Source organism: Coturnix japonica, chromosome Z (genome assembly GCF_001577835.2).
Source record: "Coturnix japonica isolate 7356 chromosome Z, Coturnix japonica 2.1, whole genome shotgun sequence".
Lineage (NCBI taxonomy): Eukaryota > Metazoa > Chordata > Aves > Galliformes > Phasianidae > Coturnix > Coturnix japonica.
In genome coordinates, this window is record NC_029547.1 from 15,323,410 (window position 1) to 15,342,474 (window position 19,065).

The 19,065-nt window shown below is 41.7% G+C and overlaps 1 protein-coding gene across 4 annotated transcripts; it reads left to right on the forward strand.

Moving 5' to 3' along the window:
* Window positions 1-3,284: 3,284 nt before the first annotated feature.
* Window positions 3,285-18,902, forward strand: ZNF131 (zinc finger protein 131). Of its 4 annotated transcripts, XM_015848665.2 has the most exons (8): window positions 3,285-3,406; window positions 6,974-7,112; window positions 9,648-9,749; window positions 10,384-10,528; window positions 11,705-12,065; window positions 12,168-12,390; window positions 15,489-15,619; window positions 16,661-18,902. In XM_015848665.2, the coding sequence occupies exons 2-8, from the start codon at window positions 6,989-6,991 to the stop codon at window positions 17,330-17,332; spliced, it is 1,758 nt and encodes a 585-aa protein (XP_015704151.1). In that variant the 5' UTR covers window positions 3,285-3,406; window positions 6,974-6,988; the 3' UTR covers window positions 17,333-18,902. The 4 variants fall into 4 exon arrangements, with proteins under 4 accessions (XP_015704151.1, XP_015704148.1, XP_015704149.1 ...); XM_015848662.2 differs by having other exon boundaries at window positions 11,705-12,390; XM_015848663.2 differs by having other exon boundaries at window positions 3,292-3,416; window positions 11,705-12,390.
* The last annotated feature ends 163 nt before the right edge of the window (window positions 18,903-19,065 follow it).

A 19,065-nucleotide genomic window follows, 5' to 3' on the forward strand; every position in this document is an offset into this window, starting at 1 on the left:
TTTGTAGCAGTCTCATTGTTACCTGTCTTACATGTGGGATGTTTCCCCTGTTGTCTCCAGATTTTGAAGTGTTTTCATCTATGGTTAACATTGCATGAATGCGTCGGTCAGATGTTATTTCCCTTGAGCAGTAACATACTCCATAAGTGTGCAGCTTTATAGGAAGATTGTATGGTCTTAAAGTAGGAGGCATCTGTAGTTATATGAAACTGCAGAACTGATAGTGAAATAGGTAAAAAAAAGACTCCTGCCGCTTTGGCTTTATGCTTTCCAGACTGTAGATTTCAATTAATTAAGAAAACAATTAGAAAAATCATCAGGTTTCATGTTCTGATGCATGAGGTTCATTGTGGCTTATTAAAATGGGGAGACAACAAAATGCTAATTAGATTATAGAAGCTTTCCTTGTGAAAACCTTTATATCTGAAGATGTAACATACATTCAGTGTATAACAAATGTGTGCATTCTATTTCTACTTGTGATGCACACTGCATTCCCATGTAAAAATTAGAGGTTTTCTGGCCAAATACTGACCTAACCAATGTCTGCTGTATTTTTATGCTGTGATAGCAGTAAAAAATGTGGTGCCCACTGCTACTTAAACACTAAGACACTGTGCAGTCCCTTAAGGAATGATTCTCACAGTTCTCCAGAACTCAAGTTACTGTGGTTTTTAAAGCTGATAAACACACAACTTCTTAAACTGTTTTCTTCTTCCAGAAATTCAAAATAATGTAAAAGAAAATATTTGGTTTAAAAAAATATATAAATTCAAAACCTCTCTCCTCCAGCATTCAAATTACAGTGATCTCCCTAATTTCACTAGTCAGCTGGTTTCTTCAAGCTTACAAAAACATGAACTTGAAGGCAGCAGACCAGACTTGGCACGGAGGTTTTAAAGCAGCAGGGAGTGCTGGGTGGACATAAATGCACATCCTGTGCTGACTGTGCATTTCCTCTTGAAAACATGAAGATAACAAAGGAACAAGATGATCTATTTGTGTTACAGATGTACGGCCTGAAGACTTTTAATATTAGCTTACTATTTATTGTGTTACAGTTCTTAAGCATCGCATTCTATATTTATTGCCATCATTTTAACTTCAGCTAACTCCTTATATTTTCCCTTCCTTCTTGAGATAGTAATGGAATGAGGAGAACCAGGAGTAGAGCTCTTTATCACACTACGGAGGCACAGCCCATATTTATTTTCCTTTACAAAACATAAACAGCCACAGGTTTTATTTCATTATGCATACCTGTCAAAGGGCCCTACAGAAATGCTCTTCTGTTGCATAACAGTATGTGTCTGGCTTGCAATGGGCAATAACTCATTGTACAATGGAGACACACTAAGACTTCTTGTACAGAGATTTCTTACAGATGATTGCTATTGCTAAAGGTATAAGCAGTTATTTCATCAGACTACTGTGTTAATGAGGCCAGGAAAGGGCCACATCTCAGCTCCCTCTCCCTTGGGTGAATCATTTGGTTACGATTTCAGACTATGTGGTGGGATATCTGTGTGCATGTCAGTACACTACACAGCTTTCAGAACCAGCCAGGGAGCCAGACAGGACCTCCAGCAAGCTGCGTGCAGGTCAGGCTGCTAGGCAGATAGCTTTGGACCACATGATTTGATGATCCCTGCTGACTTTAATTTATAATCTCTATTAACCACCACCAAAAATAATTCTTTACTCAATCGTGCCATCAGCACATATTCTGAATTCTTGGTTTCACACCTGCAGTTTATTAATTCCTTCATTTCTTCAGATAAGAGTATTTTACTTTAAAGGAAAAAAAAAAAAAAAAAAAAAAAAAAGGAGTCCAGGATATGCACTTTTGCCTTAAAGAAAGAAAAGAAAATGATTCACATTTTCCCATCATTAATTTAGCATTCATTTTTCTCTGTTTGATGCTTTTGATGGAAAAAGCTGCCAACCCTCCTGAATTGGTTGAATGTTCTCTGCCTTCTTCAGCACTGCCATGATAAGCACTAAGAACTTAATAAACTCAGTCAAAATGAGTAAACTCAGCTAAATATGGTGACCAGACGGCTCATCAGGTCATCTTAATGAACACAGATCTTTCCTGAGTGTCACCAAGGTGCTTCTAGGAAAAAAAAAGTAAGCATAGAGAATTTTTACTCATAGAAGTGGCTAATATGGATTGAACAGAGATAGGGATAAAGATCACTTCCATGTTTGCTCGACATGTTTTTCATTGTTTATGTAAAACATATTCTAAATAAGATTATTTCGAGGCTTAAAACTTGTCAGCACCACAGAGGACAGGGGGGCTCTTGGCAGAATGAGAACTGGCAGCGTGGTTATGGTTAGGAGATTTGCTTTTACATAGGAAAGAATTAACAAGTGCAGTTTATTATCCACATTTTTTGCACCTATTGTTTACAGTTGCATAGAATTTCTAGAATTCTCAGTTACAAAGGCATTTTGGTGATAGAATTTCTAGAATTCTCAGTTACAAAGGCATTTTGGTCCCCTGGCTAAACCTTCTGCAGATCAGGTTAAATTTTTACCACTCAGCACACAACGCTTAGACTGCAACACAAGAACACAAGTCACTCCTTCAGTCTCCAGAGGGAGAAGATGATGGTGGAGATGTCACCGTCTGCTGGAGCTCACCCTGTTTTACTATCCAACAGCTTTTCCAGTCTAAAACCCCCTTAGGTACTGCTGTCAGCGTTCCTAATACAATGGAACACACCTGAAAAATAGGTTGTAGCTTTCTGATGGAATTTCTTCTAGATCAAGACAATGGTCTGAACAGACCGACTGAGAACGTATATTAATATAATGATATTTGCAAAGCCGGTAGGTAATAACATGAAATAAAAGGGATACAACTGACCTCAATGTGTTTTACATTACAAACCATCCGTGTTAATAAAGCTGACACAGTGCATTTGATGCCCGGGACCTCATGTACTAAAAAACACTGTCTTGAACTAGTTGGTGCTGCTGACACTTGACAGCAGCATTTCTACGCCCAGCGCTTTGTTAACTTCTGGTGGAGGAGGAATATAATAAAGTTACATGGATTTGTCACGATGGCGACGTGCTGAAGGTGTCAGTAAAACAAGCTTGTAAACAGCCGCGCTGTGTGGTACCATTAGTGAGGGCCGTGCCGTGCCGTGCCGTGCGCAGGCCGCCCGCAAGATGGCGGCAGTTCCCGCACTACATCTCCCGTCATGCCCCGCGCCCCGCACAGCGCCCCGCCCCGCCCCGCCCCGCCCGCGCCGTGTGGAACGTGACGCAGCTCCCAGTTCCGCCGCGCGGGGCAGGCCGGGAATGCGAGTCGCGATTGGCCGGCGCCCGCCCCGCTCTGCAGCGTGCGGGGCAGCAGGAAGCGGGAACAGCGCGAGCGCGGCGCGGCGGAGCGGTGAGTGCCGGTCAGTGCCGGGAACAACCTTCGCGTGGCCCCGCGGGGCGCTGCGCCGAGCCTGGCCCGCCCGCGATCCGAAAAAAGATCGATTTAATGCGCGCTTTGATGACGTAATAAGGGCTAACGAGGCGGCGGCGCCGCCGGGCGCGTCCTTCGTCCCGCCGGTGTGTCGGGCCGCACCGCGGGCTCCCGCGCGGACACCGCCGCCATCCGCGGCCGCCGCGACGCTCCCGGGCGGCCCGTGCCCGGCGGGACCTCGGCCCCGACCAGGCCTTCCGGCTGCTCCCGCTCCGGGCACTGGGCGGGCGCCCATTGGCTGCCCCGTCAGAGGCGATGCTCGCTGTGGCGCTACTATTGGCGGAGAGTCGCGATGATTGGCAGCGGCTCCCGCCAATAGGAGGGCCTGGCGGTGCGTTCGGAGCGCGGGCTGCAGCGCTGGGCGGGGCTGGCTGCGGCTGAGGGCGGGACGCGGGATGAGCGACGGCAGAGCCTGGGGCGGGGCGCGGCGACCGGCGCCATTGTGGGCGCTGAGGAGAAGCGCGGGGCGCAGCCCGGCTGGTTGCAGTGGGCGCTGCGCGGTGTGCACGGCACAGCTAAATCATCAGCTCCATGAGCTGCGGCTGTAGGGGCCGAGCTGCTCCGTGCCGGGCCACACGCGTCCCGTTTCACGAGCAGTTTCACCAAGGAGTGAGAAATAGAGCCACTGGCTGAGCTCTCCCACAAGAGTTAGGTGTAAAGCAATGGAAGGGCTTCCAGCGCTGGAATGAGGGCCCAAGTGTAATCCCTGTGGTGATTCCTCCCTTCCTGCTCCAGAGCGGCGACATTACAAAAACCTTGGGTTTTTTTGTTGCTTCCTCCCCCACACAATATTACTGAGCCTTGTACTAACTCAGGGCTGTAAGTTACCCATAAACTGTGCAGTCCTGTGTGCTTTCCCCCCCCCCCTTTTTTTCTCCTTATTTCGTTTTCCGTTTTAAATCTTCTGAGAAAGACTGAAGCTTTGAGGGAAAAGAAGGGAAGCTTTTGAGGGAAAAGAAAAAAAAGAAGAGGTCTGTTTGGTAGGGAGCTGTTTATTATTATTTTGAGGTCAGCTTGGGGTGGTTTTTTTGTTTGTTTTTTAACATACCCCCATGGACATGGCAATTTAATTCCAAATTACATTTGGATGGGTAGGAATGATGGTATTTGAGGACCAAAATCTGGTTTGGCTTTACTTTTAGGATATTATTTTGTGTCCAGTTCTGAGCTCCACTGTTCAGAGAAAAAAAAAAAAAAAAAAAGGCCAAACAAAAAGCAGGGATCTCATAGAAGAAGTTCATCAGCAGGCTGCAAAGATGACAGAAGGCCTGGAGGAAAGACTGTATGAGGAAAGGCTGAATAACCTGGGCCTGTTCAGCCTGGGGAAAAGAATGCTGAGAAGGGATCTGATTAATATTTATAAATGTCCATAGGGAGGTGGGAGGTGAAGGGTTGAGGCCAGTCCCTTGTGCTGTGTAGTGGTAGGACGAGGAGCAATGGCCTAAAACTCGAACACAGGAAGTTCCATACTAACATGCAAAAGAACTGATTTGCACTAAGGGTTACAGAGCACTGGAACAGGTTGCCCAGGGAGGTTGTGGAATCTCCTCCTATGGAAGTATTAAAGACCTGGCTGGGCACCTACCTGTATGAACCTCTGTAGGGTACCTGCTTTAGGGACTGGACTCAATGATATCTTGAATCCCTTTCAACCCCTGTGACTCGGTGTTTTTAACTTCACACCATCTATCCTTGTATGATTTCCCCCCCAAAAAAGCAGGGAGAATTAAGCACTGAAGTAAATGGCTGACAATTTCCCACGTGACACTTGATGTGGAAACCCAGATGACTGCAGTGTTCTGTCTAAGGCTCATTGGAATAGATGAGTGAAGGCAGCAGCTTTCATTCCTTCCACCTCACTGCCTCCCACAGGCTGATCTCCTCCTCCCCTTTGAGAGTCTAATACGTATTTCAGAGCCCACTTGGCAAAGCACTGGTAGCAGGCAGAACTGGACTTCTCTAAGCAATTCTTTTTGTCTTTTTTTCCCCTTTTACCATCTCCAAGGGACAGTTTCTCTGAGATCCAAGGAAGACCATGTTTTGTGATTAAAATACAAATCTGAGGTTTTCCTTTCTTTGATATGTTAGTAGTAAGAAAATAACTTTTGCTTTCATAGTTATTAGATAATTATTTTCCTCTCTTTTTCTGTCAAACCCCTTATACTGGTATATGCACTTGTTGGAAGCAAAACAGAACTTATGCAGCCACACGAGGGAGCTGGTCTGCATGCTGACAGCAGCACAGGTGCAGTGAGTGCACTCAGGACAGGTTTACACTCGGGCTTTCCAGTTCCAATCACACACACAGAAAAATCTGCACTGGGAGAGACAGCACCCCTCTCATATAGTTTCTTCTAGCATCCTGAAAGCAACTGCTTCTTTGCCACACTGAAAATTTTCATTTCTGTATTTAGTAATACTAACTGCTCTGCTCTCTTCCTTTGGTCTATACTGAGCTTAACAGTGTAGCAAAGAGTATTTCTCAGATTCCTTTGAGTCTCACTGTCTTCTCTCAGAAGCCGCATGTTCTTCACAGTGAGTTAGAATGTGAAACAAACTGAGGTTTCTGTACTAATGTGACTCTGAAATGTCTTCATTTTTTTCTGAAGCATTCTCAGCATGAGGACCATATGAGTGTGGGTGCTGAAGATGAGGGCTGCTGCATAAATCTGAAGTCATTTTTTCTGCAGCTAACTTATGAAATGCTTTGCTTCTAGTGATTGGATTCTCTCCAAAGATTGTTTTGCATAAGCAGCTGAGGTGTCTCCACAGGCAGTTATGCTAAACCTTCTGATGTCTGAGAACCTTCCTTCCACCCCCAGCTACGATTATTGTATCAGTAAGGGAGGAAGGGCCATAGGATTACAGCCCACTTATCTCTATCAAGAGGTTGGCAACAAATATTTCACCCAGCAGGGGAGAAACTACTTGACTGTGAATGAAACAAAAGCCTTCTTGCCCTTCAGGGTAGAGACTCTTCAACTCTCTGGCAACACCAACCTGCTCAGAAGTTTACAAGTGCTACCTTAGGACTTTCCTACTTAAACAAAGTAAACATGTTGTATTCACTGGATATAGAATGTCAATTAAGCAAGGGAGCGTTAGCAACTGTTCTTCCACCTTATAAATTGATCGAATTGCAGGAAGTGACTGTAAACATCCTGTCACTGCAGTGATGAGTTGTAGTTAAGTAGTTAGCAGTAGACATGTTATATCCCTGCATTATTTGCTTTGAGAGAAATGAGTCCTCACTGAATTGGAGAATAAAGAAATTCAGTTTGACTGCTGTTTGACATAAGGCCATACTAAATTAACTCTAATGTTTCTTACCTGCTAGTTAGAACATGGGAAGCCTGTTGTCATGGTAGTTTGGTGTATCTCTTGGTTTTGTAGTCCCTGAAAAGTACCAATTTGTTCATGTGTGTAAGGTAAGCTGCACCAACTGAGTGGCAAGGTATTCTTACTCTGCTAATGTGTATTTCACAGGCTTTTCCTTCTGCCATGGAAGCTGAGGAAAAAATGGAATGCATCCAGGAATTCCCAGAACACTATAAAGTCATTTTGGATAGATTGAATGAACAGCGTGAGCAGGACCAGTTCACAGACATCACTCTAATTGTGGACGGTATGTATGGGCACGTGGACCAGTTGTTATACAGAGAACTCTGATATCCTGCAGGGATGTCTTGCGTTTGTCACAGGTCAGCTGTCAGACTGCTAACAAATTCGTGCTACTGAATGGGCTGCAGGTTGCTTTCAGAATTTCTTTTAAAGTGTTGGGGTGGACAGAGTCTCCAACAGTCATTAGTAATTGTGCTTCTGCTTTTTCAAATAAGTGGCTGAATACTTTTAGATAGAATCCCACTTTGTAACTGCTGTACTGTATTTAATGTTATGTATTTCTAAAATATCTTAAAAATATTTTTCTCTAACTTACGCTGACTGTTTGCATGCAGAGAATTTGTACAAATACTATTTAAAAACAGCTTGAAGTAAGATTGCTTCTGTGCTTCTATAGTATCTGCATACTGCTTTTAAATGTTGCTAAAATAAGGTGGAAGAACTCACTTCTCCTTTTTTGTGTGTGTCCTAGAGACATCAAGTATTAGTCTAAAGGGAAGACAGAGATGCAAGTGCTTATTATCCTATCAGAAACAGTGGTGTCTGAGAGATAGCCTGAGATTTCTTTTTTGCACTAAACATTTCCTATAAAGGATGGACACTTCAAGGAAGAAAGCCAGTATCCAATAGGACAGCCTCAAGTTAAGAAATGCTGCCTGACCCTTGAAAGTGTAACCATTGCTCACTTGAAGGAAAAGGGTCATGTAAAACCTGTCTTAGAAAAAAGAAAGCAAATGAAGAAAAGATTACTCTTCTGCAGTTGCCAGGGTTTCACTGCCAGTGCTTGCACAAAACTTAGCCAGAATGTTTGTTTGTGCTCTAGTGTTATAACAGTCCTGTATATTGGGCTCAAAACTGTTTTCTTATACATTTGTACAGTTCTAAACTATACTGCATTTCTTATCTCAATCCCATGAAGCACTACAAGTGTTTGTGCCTGTGCCATGGTGGTACAGTGATAGGAAGTACATAGCCTGGAAAACGGGAGAACCGCTTCTGTTCTACAGCTGTGTTTATGCTAGCTGAAGTGGTGATAAAATTAGATCAGTGTGTAAGAGTGGTAAAAAGCACAGCAAACTTGGATAATATCTGAGAGCTGTGCCCAAGACACACGTGAAAAAGTTTTCACAGGGATTTACCATAAATATTTGAAAAGAAAAACTCTGGAGTAAAAAAGTACTTGAAATGATTGAATTGCAGAACTTTAGCAATGCCAGTCCAGTGATGTCAGCAGGCATGTGCACGGAATAGGAGTACTACTAGAGTACTACTACTACTGCAGTAGTATCTCATGTTACAAGGAGACACATTAAATCACAGAGTCTTTTGAGTTGGAAGGGACCATTAAAGGTCATCTAGTCCAACTCCCCTGCAATGAACAGGATCGTCCACAGCTAGATCAGATTGCTCAGAGCCCCATGCAGTCTGACCTTGAATGTCTCCAAGGATTTGGCTTCTACCTTTCTGGCAACCTGTTCCAATGCATCCTCCCCCTTATTGTAATAAACTTCTTCCTTATGTCCAATCTAAATCTCCCTTCTTTTTGTTTGAAATCATTACTTCTTGTCCTGTCACAACAGACCCTGCTAACAGGTCTGCACCCTTCCTACTTAATAGCTTCTCTTCAGATACTGAAAAGCCACTCTCACATATCCCTGGAGCCTTCTGTTCTCCAGGCTGAACAGCCCCAGTTCTCTCAGCCTATCCTCACATGAGAGGTGTTTCATCTCTTGGATCATTTTTGTGGCCCTCCTCTGGACGCGCTCCATCAGGTCCACATCTCTCCTGCACTGAGAATTCTGCATCTGGACATAGCACTCCAGGTGAGGTCTCCCCAGTGCAGAGTAGAGGCACAGGATCACCTCCTTCACCCTGCTGAGCACGCTTTTTTTGATGCAGCCCAGGATACATTTGGCTTTCTGGGTGTGAGGGCACATTGCTGGTTCACATCCAGCTTCCTATCCATTGGTACCCCAGGATCCTTTCCAGCAGGGCTGTGTTTCATCCCCAGCTTGTACTGATAGTGGAGGTTGCCATGACCCACGTGCAAGACCTTGCACTTAGATTTACTGAACCTCATGAAACTCACCTAGACCCACTGCTCAGCCTGTCTAGGTCCCTCTGGGTAGCATCCTGTCCATCAGGCATATATACTGCACCCCACAGCTTGGTGTCATCAGCAAACTTGCTGGGTGTGCACTCAGTCTCACTGTTGAGGAACACTACTTGTCACTGATCTCCATCCAGACACTGGGATACTGAACACCATGCTCTGATGGTGCTAGCACTCTCTGTACTAGCTAGTTCTTTGTTCACTGAAGAGTCCACCCAATCAAATCCTTATCTTTGTAATTTCAGGAGAAGAACGTAAAGGGGGCCTGTGTCAAAGGCTTTCCCTTCTCTGCTGATACACGTGGCTGTATGTTGTTAGGGCAGGTTTGTAAAACAGATTTTACAGCTGCTTTCTTTTGTTCATCTGCACTTACTCTACAGTATAAATTAGTAAGGTGTTATCTTAAATTTTTGTCTCTCTTGGCAGGCCACCATTTCAAAGCTCATAAAGCTGTCCTTGCTGCCTGTAGCCAGTTCTTCTACAGATTCTTCCAAGATTTCACTCAGGAGCCCTTGGTGGAGATTGAAGGTAATCTGATTCATGTAGATAAAAGTTTTCAGCATTGTGTACTGGAGCTGGTAATGAATCCTTAATAGAGGCAGACATGCATGCCTGATGATAACAGTTAATTTTTAAGGTCTCAGTTCATGAGTTTTCCTTGTAATTTTTTATGACTAGCAGACTGACCTTTTCCATGATAAAAGCCATTCTGTTCATGCAGAAAAGGCTCCCAGTGATGGCTAGTGGTAGATGCCTTAGCAGGAGTGCAAGAATGGGACAAACATGGAGCAGTACTTCCCTTGTAGGCAGGGAGTGATTTCATGGAACTGTCAGTATACTTCTAGTAACTTGTTGATCAGAAGTCTTCTGAGACAGAGATTGTATTTTTCTATATAAATGTATACATTTAATCTCTCTGTAAGAAGAGCTCTTTATTCACATTATTTTTCCCATACTCCTGTATTTGTCATGGCACTATTCTGTAGGTGTTTCAAATTTCCATGTTTCTGTACCAGGCTTGTTATTCCAACATGAGCCTTTTAAGGATGTCACCTTATGACACTGCCATCTAAAGTATTGTGAACAAAATTCTGAGCAGGGAAGCATGCAAGGTTCATGAGATAGAGGCTCTGGTAATTTGCTTTTCTTTTTTTCTTAACAGGTGTAAGTAACATGGCATTTCGTCACCTAATAGAATTCACCTATACAGCGAAACTAATGGTCCAAGGTGAGGAAGAAGCAAATGATGTTTGGAAAGCGGCAGAATATCTGCAGATGTTAGAAGCAATCAAAGCTCTTGAAATCAGGTAAATACGTAATCCTCCTTCTCTTACAAACACTGAAATGTGGTCTTAAAAATCTTCTTACTAGAGCCATCTGCTAGTATTTTGAATTGCTGATCCTTATCAGGGAACCTTATAATCTTGTGTGGGGCCCCATTCTCTTCTATTACAATAACTGGGTCAGAATTGTATATGTAGCTTTGCTTAGTCTGCCCATGTCACTGCTTGGTACCATGCATAAGCCTCTCTCTGGTCACACAGCTGAATTGCCTTCACCTGTGCTCCCATGCTGACTCATTGCTTGCCTCAAGTGGTCAATCAGTGGTTGAGGCCGTGATTCAGCAGTCCTCCTGCATGACTAGATTTCATGAAAAAAATCATCTGACTGCAAAGGCGGGTAAAAGCCTTTGGATTAATCTCATTAGACTGATTTGAGATAATACCTGACCATTTTCAAACCTGAAAATCTGGAAGTAAAACTTCAACACTATGGATAATCTTCAGAGTCAGCCTTGGAAACAGTCTCACTCAGCTCTGCCTGAGGTTGTCATGGGTTGGTGTCTCTGATGTCTTGGAGGAAGAATGTTGTGTATGTGGGTGATGCAGGGACGAGGGAAACAGAGCTGGGTAGTTTGTTAAAGCCCAGAAAATTAAATAGAGTATTCTTTCCACATCTCACAGTCTTCTCTATTTTTTTCTCTCTTCTGTCACCTTCTGTTCTTTCCTGAAGTGCAAGATTTTACAGTAATCATTGTACGGAATCACAGTTCTTGTGGTTTCTAACTTTAAGGTGCCACAGTCAATAGGATGCTCTTCAGAGCTTAAGAGATTGATAACAGAGAAAGCACTTGAGTCTTATCTCTGAGTAGAAAAAAGTACAAAATTTGACAAGTTGCTCTGTTAACTTATGCCATTAGGCTAACTGGTCTTTCTTATTGATCTGTTTCATAGCAGGGCTCTGTAAGAGAATATAATAACCTCATGTAAAAAGCTCCATAGCACTAACCTTCTGGTTTGCAGCTCTGAGGGGTACAGGATAAGGGGAAAACAGCTTGTGCAGTGCACTCAGGTTATATGGTCATTAATCATCCAGCTTCATTGAGAAACACCTAGGTGTTTTATGTGGAAGCTTTCTATCAGGTAGGAGCTTTTATGTAAGCATTTGTAGATCTTAACCATGTTTACACATGTATTTTACAGAAACAAAGAAAATTCATCAGCCTTAGAATCAAATGAAACAGAAGGTAAAAGTAAAGTGAAAAAGAGGAAGATAGCTGAAACATCTAATGTTATCACAGAAACACTGCCATCTGCAGAATCAGAGCCTGTTGAAATTGAAGTTGAGATTGCTGAGGGAACAATTGAAGTGGAAGAAGACATTGAGACACTTGAGGAAGTAGCTTCTGCAGAGCAGTCCATAAAGTACATACAGACAACGGGTACATCCGATGAATCTGCTTTGGCTCTTTTGGCAGATATCACTAGCAAGTATCGACAGGGAGAGCGAAAATGCCAGATCCAAGAAAAAGCTGACAATGCAGCTGATCCTTCATGCAAACAGGTAGAAGGTATTGAAATTGTGGAACTTCAACTGTCACACGTGAACAATTTATTCCACTGTGAGAAATGTAACCGTTCATTTAAATTGTTTTACCATTTTAAGGAACACATGAAAACACACTCTACTGAGAGTTACAAGTGTGACATATGCAATAAAAGGTACCTACGAGAGAATGCTCTGAAACAGCACCTCACCTGTTACCACCTTGATGAAGGTGGTGCCCCTAAGAAGCAAAGACCTGGCAAAAAAATACATATATGCCAGTACTGTGATAAACAGTTTGACCACTTCGGGCATTTTAAAGAGCACCTCCGGAAACACACAGGTAAGAGCACTGCTGTAGTCGAGTTCTTGTGGCTTTAGCTCTAGCAGTTTGGGTTTTTGCATACTTTGAGGAAGAAGCTGATATAACAAAGAGAGCATGTGAGTGCTAGAAATACTGGGCTTCTAGCTAACGCTGTAATCAAAGAATTGTAGAACTATATTTATGATTCTTTGCTGGTGGTTTTTTGCTGTTGATATGAACTGAGGATTTGAGACTTTTTTAATTATTAAAAATACACACCTGAAGCAGAAAGACCTAATGAAGCTTCTCGAGTGTTTTAAACATTGGCTATTAATGATTTGATGAGGCATGTTTACTTCTTTAAAAGTACTAAACCAAGAGCAGCTACTTTTATTTTTACAATTTTACTGATACATTCTTCTGCTTAAACAGTATCTGAACTTTGAGCTTGTCAGTGTGAAATATCCTCCCATTGCAGTTCTGTCCTTTCTCTTGTCATCTGCAATTTGACTGTGTTTGCTAATTAACGGCAAAACGTTTCTACTGACTGTAGGAGACTTCTGTTACTGTAAAGTCTACCTTTTTGAAATATGAATAGTGTCTTTGGATTGCAAGGTGACTCACACTCCTTCTTTCTTCCTTATAGCAAGGGAGATTAACACGCTACTTCTTCATCTCGTTAAAATATCCATGTGAATAGATATTAAGCATTATGTGGACAACTTTTTGAGTGTAAACTATATGATCTTCCAGATGATTTTGATTAACATGTCAGTAAGAATCTGATGGAGGGCAGCAGCTCTATTCCTTTGCAGTTCATTCTTAAAGCCTTTTAAATAGAACTTCTTCAAATCTGTGTGTGGGACATCCGAACCTTATCTATGACACTATATTTAGTCTGTTCCATTCACAGTAGCTCTTTAAAATTTGCTTTTGCAGAGAGTCTTTGGAAAAATCCTTACTCTATAAAGTAGGGAGCATTTCTTTGCTATGACTGAACTTACTACAGGCTGTATAGCAAAAGTATTTTCAGATAAAAGTTTGCGGCAGATTAACAGTAAATTAGGTATCTCCTTCAGGTGGTAGCTGATGTGGCAGGATTTTGGGACAAAGCAATTGAGCAGAGAACTCAAGCAGTACAGAGAACTTTATCAATATTTATTGGTACAACTATAACATAGAATTTAATTACTTCCAGCTTTATGTCTTGGAAATGTTGGCCTTGGAATCACACCATATTATACCACTTCATTGAGGTCTCATAAGGTTAGTGGGAAAAATCCTGCTGACGGAAAGGCATTCTAAACTGAATTCTGTACAGAATTTGTTGAATGCTATGTAAAATGAAATGTTCAAAATGTTCAGGGAGAAAATGTCCTATGAACTATTTTGTCCTGGTGCTTTTTGAATTGCAGCACCAGCAATAGCATTAAGGTAACAGGTGCAGAAGAAATAGTCTGTTTATTCATTTTGTTAATTCTGCTCCATGCAGGAACTTGACATCAGCAAAAGCTGTTCCTTGTCTCAGTAAAAGAAATCAGAATGGACAGCCTCTCTAACATTCATGTACACTGCCTGAAGAATTCTCCCCCCCCTTTTTTTTTTTAAATTAAAAAAAAAGTCTGTCCTCCAGATTGTCCTGCATGTCATGTACTTCTGACAGTACTGACAGAATTCATAAAGCAGATTGTTTTGGTGTAGTATAATGATCGTGTCTTTTTCCTCCCCCCATGAGAATGAATGAGGTTTCACTTGCCAGTCAGAAGTAACTCGCACAACAGAAATTCTGCAAGGATGCACATATGTAGTGTATACCAATTAAAGCCAGCAGGTGTAGGTTGACTTTCATAAGAAGAGCAATTTCCTCATGCAGAAGTCAATCCTAGATGGAAGCTGCTGCTCTCAATATGCCTGCTTCATCCTGGTATTTTGCAAACCTTATATCCCCTAGCTAAAAGAGATAGAAGAGCTTTGATTTGCTCTGATTTTACTGATAATTCTGTCTGCTGAATATTTCTCAAAGCGAAGCACTTGTTTTTTTATAGGTGTTTTTTTTTGTTTGTTTATTTCGTTTTGTGATGGTGTTTTTGTTGTTTTTGCTGTTGTTGTTTTTTAACCTGTATAGAGTTTCTGAAGTACTTGTGTGGTGATGGAAGTGGAGGAGTTGTGCATGCTGTCCACCATCCCTCTGTGCCGTGCAGCCTGGGCTGTGGTGCTGACACACTGTGCAGACACTCACCTTCTTTTGGCCCTTGGATGTTGGCACTGTTATCACTGAGTTGTTGTTCCTGGGTGCATTTGTCAGAACATGTTGGAGATTACTGCAGAATCTGAGCAGGAGTAGAATAGGTCTGCCCCTGGCTGGGCAGTGGCTTGCAGCAAGGAACTATTTAAATGTGGCTAAATCACAGACCAAGTGTAATTCTGTGCTGGGAGTTCTATGCTGTTCTGTCACCTTGGCTTATCCATGTGTTGCTGCTCTTGCACAGTCTGTGATTTTTAATGTGGCAGACTGATGGCAGTTCTGCATGCTCTGCCTTACCTATGCAGTACGCTCCGAAAACATTGCCTTTCATAATGGATACTGGGAATATTTGCACCTTTTAACTTCTTCCGTGGCCCCCAGCTGTGTGAGAAGGAATTATTGGCTACGTGTGGATTTCTGTTGAAAAGCTACACAGGCATTTCTATCTATTTCCAAAAATGCGGATGTATTGGCTTTCCATCCCTGTCAGTGTTGTCTGTCTTCCTGAAACTGCAGGCTTTAAACTTAATTTCACCAATGTATGTTTTTTACATTGTTCACTGAAATGCTTCTGCCTCGTTAACTAGTTTTTTTCTGTAGTCACATTGATGCCAGCTTAATTATCAGACTTTGAGAAGAAACTTACTTAAAATGTGCTTCAGACAGTGCCAGCAATGATGTTGTATTGTCTTTTTCTAGATGGGACTCAACATCGCATTAGGCTTTTGCCCTTTTATTTACATGAGTAAAATTTATTCTTAGAGCAGTTCAGCTGGCCAAGTCTTTACAGCGTATTTATCAACTTTTGCAAAAGCGAGAGCAGAAGGAGGGAAAGCTGACAGAAGACTGGTTGTTTTTATGCACTTATAAATCCTTGTGTCTGTCTTTACAGGTGAAAAACCATTTGAATGTCCAAACTGCCATGAACGTTTCGCTAGGAATAGCACGCTCAAGTGTCACTTGACAGCCTGCCAGTCTGGAGCTGGAGCTAAAAAGGGAAGGAAGAAGCTGTATGAATGTCAGGTGGGTAATGAGGGCTGCAGAGTATGAGGCTGGACACCTCCATCCTGTACTGGGAGTGTGGGTGTACTAAGCAGGGAAGGCAATGGGAGCAGGCTTATGTCAACAAGGGTTTCTCTTATTACAATAAATACAAGAATCACATTCAACCATGATGTGCAGATAAGTTCTGATATCTAGATATTGCCATTTGAAATGCAACATTATTGATATGGGATTTTATAATATTTTCTTATTATTTCTACAACTTTATCAGGGTTCTTGATGCTCTGAACTAGCCTTTTCCTGCTTGTGTGCATGCTTCACTCAAGTCCAAAATACAAAGTACTCTGTAATTTCCTGTTTTATTATTCTTCTGTTTGATACTCAGTATGATGACTTTATCTGTAAAGTCATTCCATTTTATGATGACAATCCATAATATCTTTTAAGCAAATATAAATTCTGTAGATAGATATGCTCATTTCTGCAGTGTCTTTGTGTGTCATTTTCAAGCTACTCATCTCCGTGCCAGCTGGAGGGAAGGACATGTGCTCAAAATAATGTGTCTGCAGAGTAGACAATACTTGTAGCTGGGCAGAACTAACGTGGATGTAGTTTTAAAAGATTTAAGAGGGATGTTTTTTAGAAATGACAAAATGTGAGAGTTTAATCTAGCTAGTTAAACCTCCTGATGCTGTGATCAGAACTGACTAGAAGTCCTGCATCTAGAACCTTCACTAACAAGACTTTCTGCCCATAATTCTTGCACCAGACACTTAGTGGGACATGCTTCTTTATCTAAATTTCACATAGAGTTGAAATAAGCAATTCCAAGCACTGTACTGACTGATAAATTTGGTAGCAACTCAAAATGACATACTTCTTAGTAACAGCTGCTCTGTTGATCTGAAGCTAGCTTCTCAGGTTTTACCTTTGACATGTGTTGGGTTTTTCTTTAATCTATGTCTTAATAAGCTACATTGTATTAATGGAAAGAAGTAGGCATTATACTTTGTCATATTTCTGTTGGCACTGTTATACTCCCTGGGTCTTTTGTTTCAGGTTTGTAACAGCGTGTTTAACAGCTGGGATCAGTTTAAAGATCACTTGGTAATCCACACTGGCGACAAACCCAACCACTGTACTTTATGTGATTTGTGGTTTATGCAAGGCAGTGAGCTGAGGAGGCATCTAAAAGACACGCATAATATTTCAGACCGACTAGTGACAGAAGAGATTCTTCCAGTGGAAGCTGTGGAAGGTGAACCAGTAACATCAATGACTATAATAGAACAAGTGGAGCAAGTTCATGTCCTACCAGTAATTCAGGTACAAGTGGATCCTGCACAGGTTACTGTGGAACAGATGCACCAGGATCTCATACAGGACAATCAAGTGAAAGGCACACAGATGGATGAACTGCAAGAACAGGTGCAAATTAGCTACCTGGAAGTGGAGCACATTCAAACTGAACAAGGTGCTGAAGTTCATGTGGAGCAGTTGCATGTTGAGCATGTTAATCAAATACAGATGGAAGAAGTACGAGCAGAACTTATAGATGGCACTGACCTCGAACAAGTAGAATATGAGAGTGTTGACCAAGGAGATCCAGGAGAAAAGGAACCTAGTTGCATAGATGATGCAGATGATGCAGGTAAAGAAGTTCATGAACAGGCTGAAGAGTTAAAAACTCAACAGATAGTGGAAACAAACGATGAAAAGGTGGACAACTAGGACAGTTAACAACTCTGTGCAGGCTTAGGATTATAATACCAAATTCTTTTTTGTTAACTTTTACATTGATTTTTGAACTGTCAGTGGTCATCTTTCAAATATGCTGTCCTTTGGAAGCTGGACAAGTGGACCAAAATTAGCTTTCTTCGTGTACAACTGAATTTCTGTCACACGTGAAAAATAACTGTTATTCATGTAATACCACAGAACAGAAACTACCACAGAAACGGGCAGCTTTGCAAGAATTTTAATAATGAATAGCTTGTATTACTGTTAGACCATCGCTCGTTATGTGTAAGAATGACTTCACCTCTTCTTGCTTAAGAAGCAAGCTGTTATAGATTTGCAGGGTGTCTGTGACAGAAGAATTAGTAAAATCTGGTGGCTTCTCATACAAACGATCCATCCGGTACCTGTGAATTTTCTGGGCAGTGTGCCTGCCATCCACCTGCGGTGCTGTGTCTGACAGCAGTCCCTGCATTTCTTTATATCAAGCTGGAACTTCTGAACTTTCATTCTGGGCGAAAAATATTTTTGCTGGAGATCTCAGAGCACAAAAATTCTGTGCCTTTTCAACACTGACTGGTGGAATTTCCACAGAGCTCCTGAAGTGTTCAGGAACCTCGTTCAGTAAAAGGCAATGTAGGTAATGTTTTAGTGCTTTTATTTTTGCTTGAAATTGTCATCTACTGATTTTTATTATTTTTTTTTAATTTTTTTTTGCATTACACTTACTATGAGGAGTGTCGGGGGAAGAACCAAATAACATGGGGATAATAGAACACTCTAAAGGGACACATTAGAGACTGTGTTAAACGTGAGCTGGAGGAAAGCTACCAGCAGACTTTTATAAATACTCGTTTTTGAAAGTGAATATGTTTAAACAAATGCAGAGAAGACTTGTCTATATGGTGTTGGATTCTTGGTTGCTTGTTTCTCTTTTTTTCGAAATGAAGTTCTGACATTTGACACAAAGACATTGTGCTAAAAATAAAAATAAAAAGCCATAGGTATGAGTGCTAAACTGGGGATCGGAAAGGAGGGGGTATAAGCATTTTACTCAATATTACACAATAAAACAATACCAACCGTGAAATGTTGCACTATTTATCTCATCTGATAAAGCAGAAACAGCGGAGTGGCTGGCAATTATGGTGTCACATCTCAGTGTTAACAATCAATCTCATTATAGTAATGGGCTATTAATTTAATTTTAAAGGTTATGTTTGTTTAGAAAGTATGTCTAGATCTGTGTTCAGCCGTGTTAAGGACTCCTAATTCTCAATTACTGCCTTGAGACTATAGAGTTCTATGCTTCTGAAGAACTTCCTTTGCAAAGCCTTAAGCGAAGGGCTCTCAAAGGAAGTTCTCTAATGCACTTAGTAATCCTGTAGCTCTTAGTTAAAATCAAGCTTTTCCATTCTGTCTTCTCCAAAGGCAGGATTATTTCCTGAAATTTGTGCTTTTATTTAGTGTCATGCAGAATGGTTGTTGTGTTTTATCTTATCCATTGAGAAACTGTTGCAAAACAAACATGGATCTCAATTAAAGTTCCCAACGATTTGATTAACGTGATTTGCATTTCTGTCTTGGATTGCGGAGTGAACAGCTGAATTTCTGCAAAATGACACTGAAAAGAGGGAACGAAGAGCAATGTGTGAGGCGTGGCTGGATTTCACAGTGTGAACATGAAAACGGGATGGGGTTAGAGATATGGGGTTTTTTTTGTTTTT

What these genes read in the sequence shown, in the direction of transcription:
- ZNF131 (XM_015848662.2), top strand. Translation starts at nt 6,989, where the DNA reads ATGGAAGCTGAGGAAAAAATGGAATGCATCCAGGAATTCCCAGAACAC. An exon ending in CATCACTCTAATTGTGGACG is followed by an intron (nt 7,113 to 9,647) that starts GTATGTATGGGC and finishes CTCTCTTGGCAG; the next exon opens with GCCACCATTTCAAAGCTCAT. An exon ending in ATCAAAGCTCTTGAAATCAG is followed by an intron (nt 10,529 to 11,704) that starts GTAAATACGTAA and finishes TGTATTTTACAG; the next exon opens with AAACAAAGAAAATTCATCAG.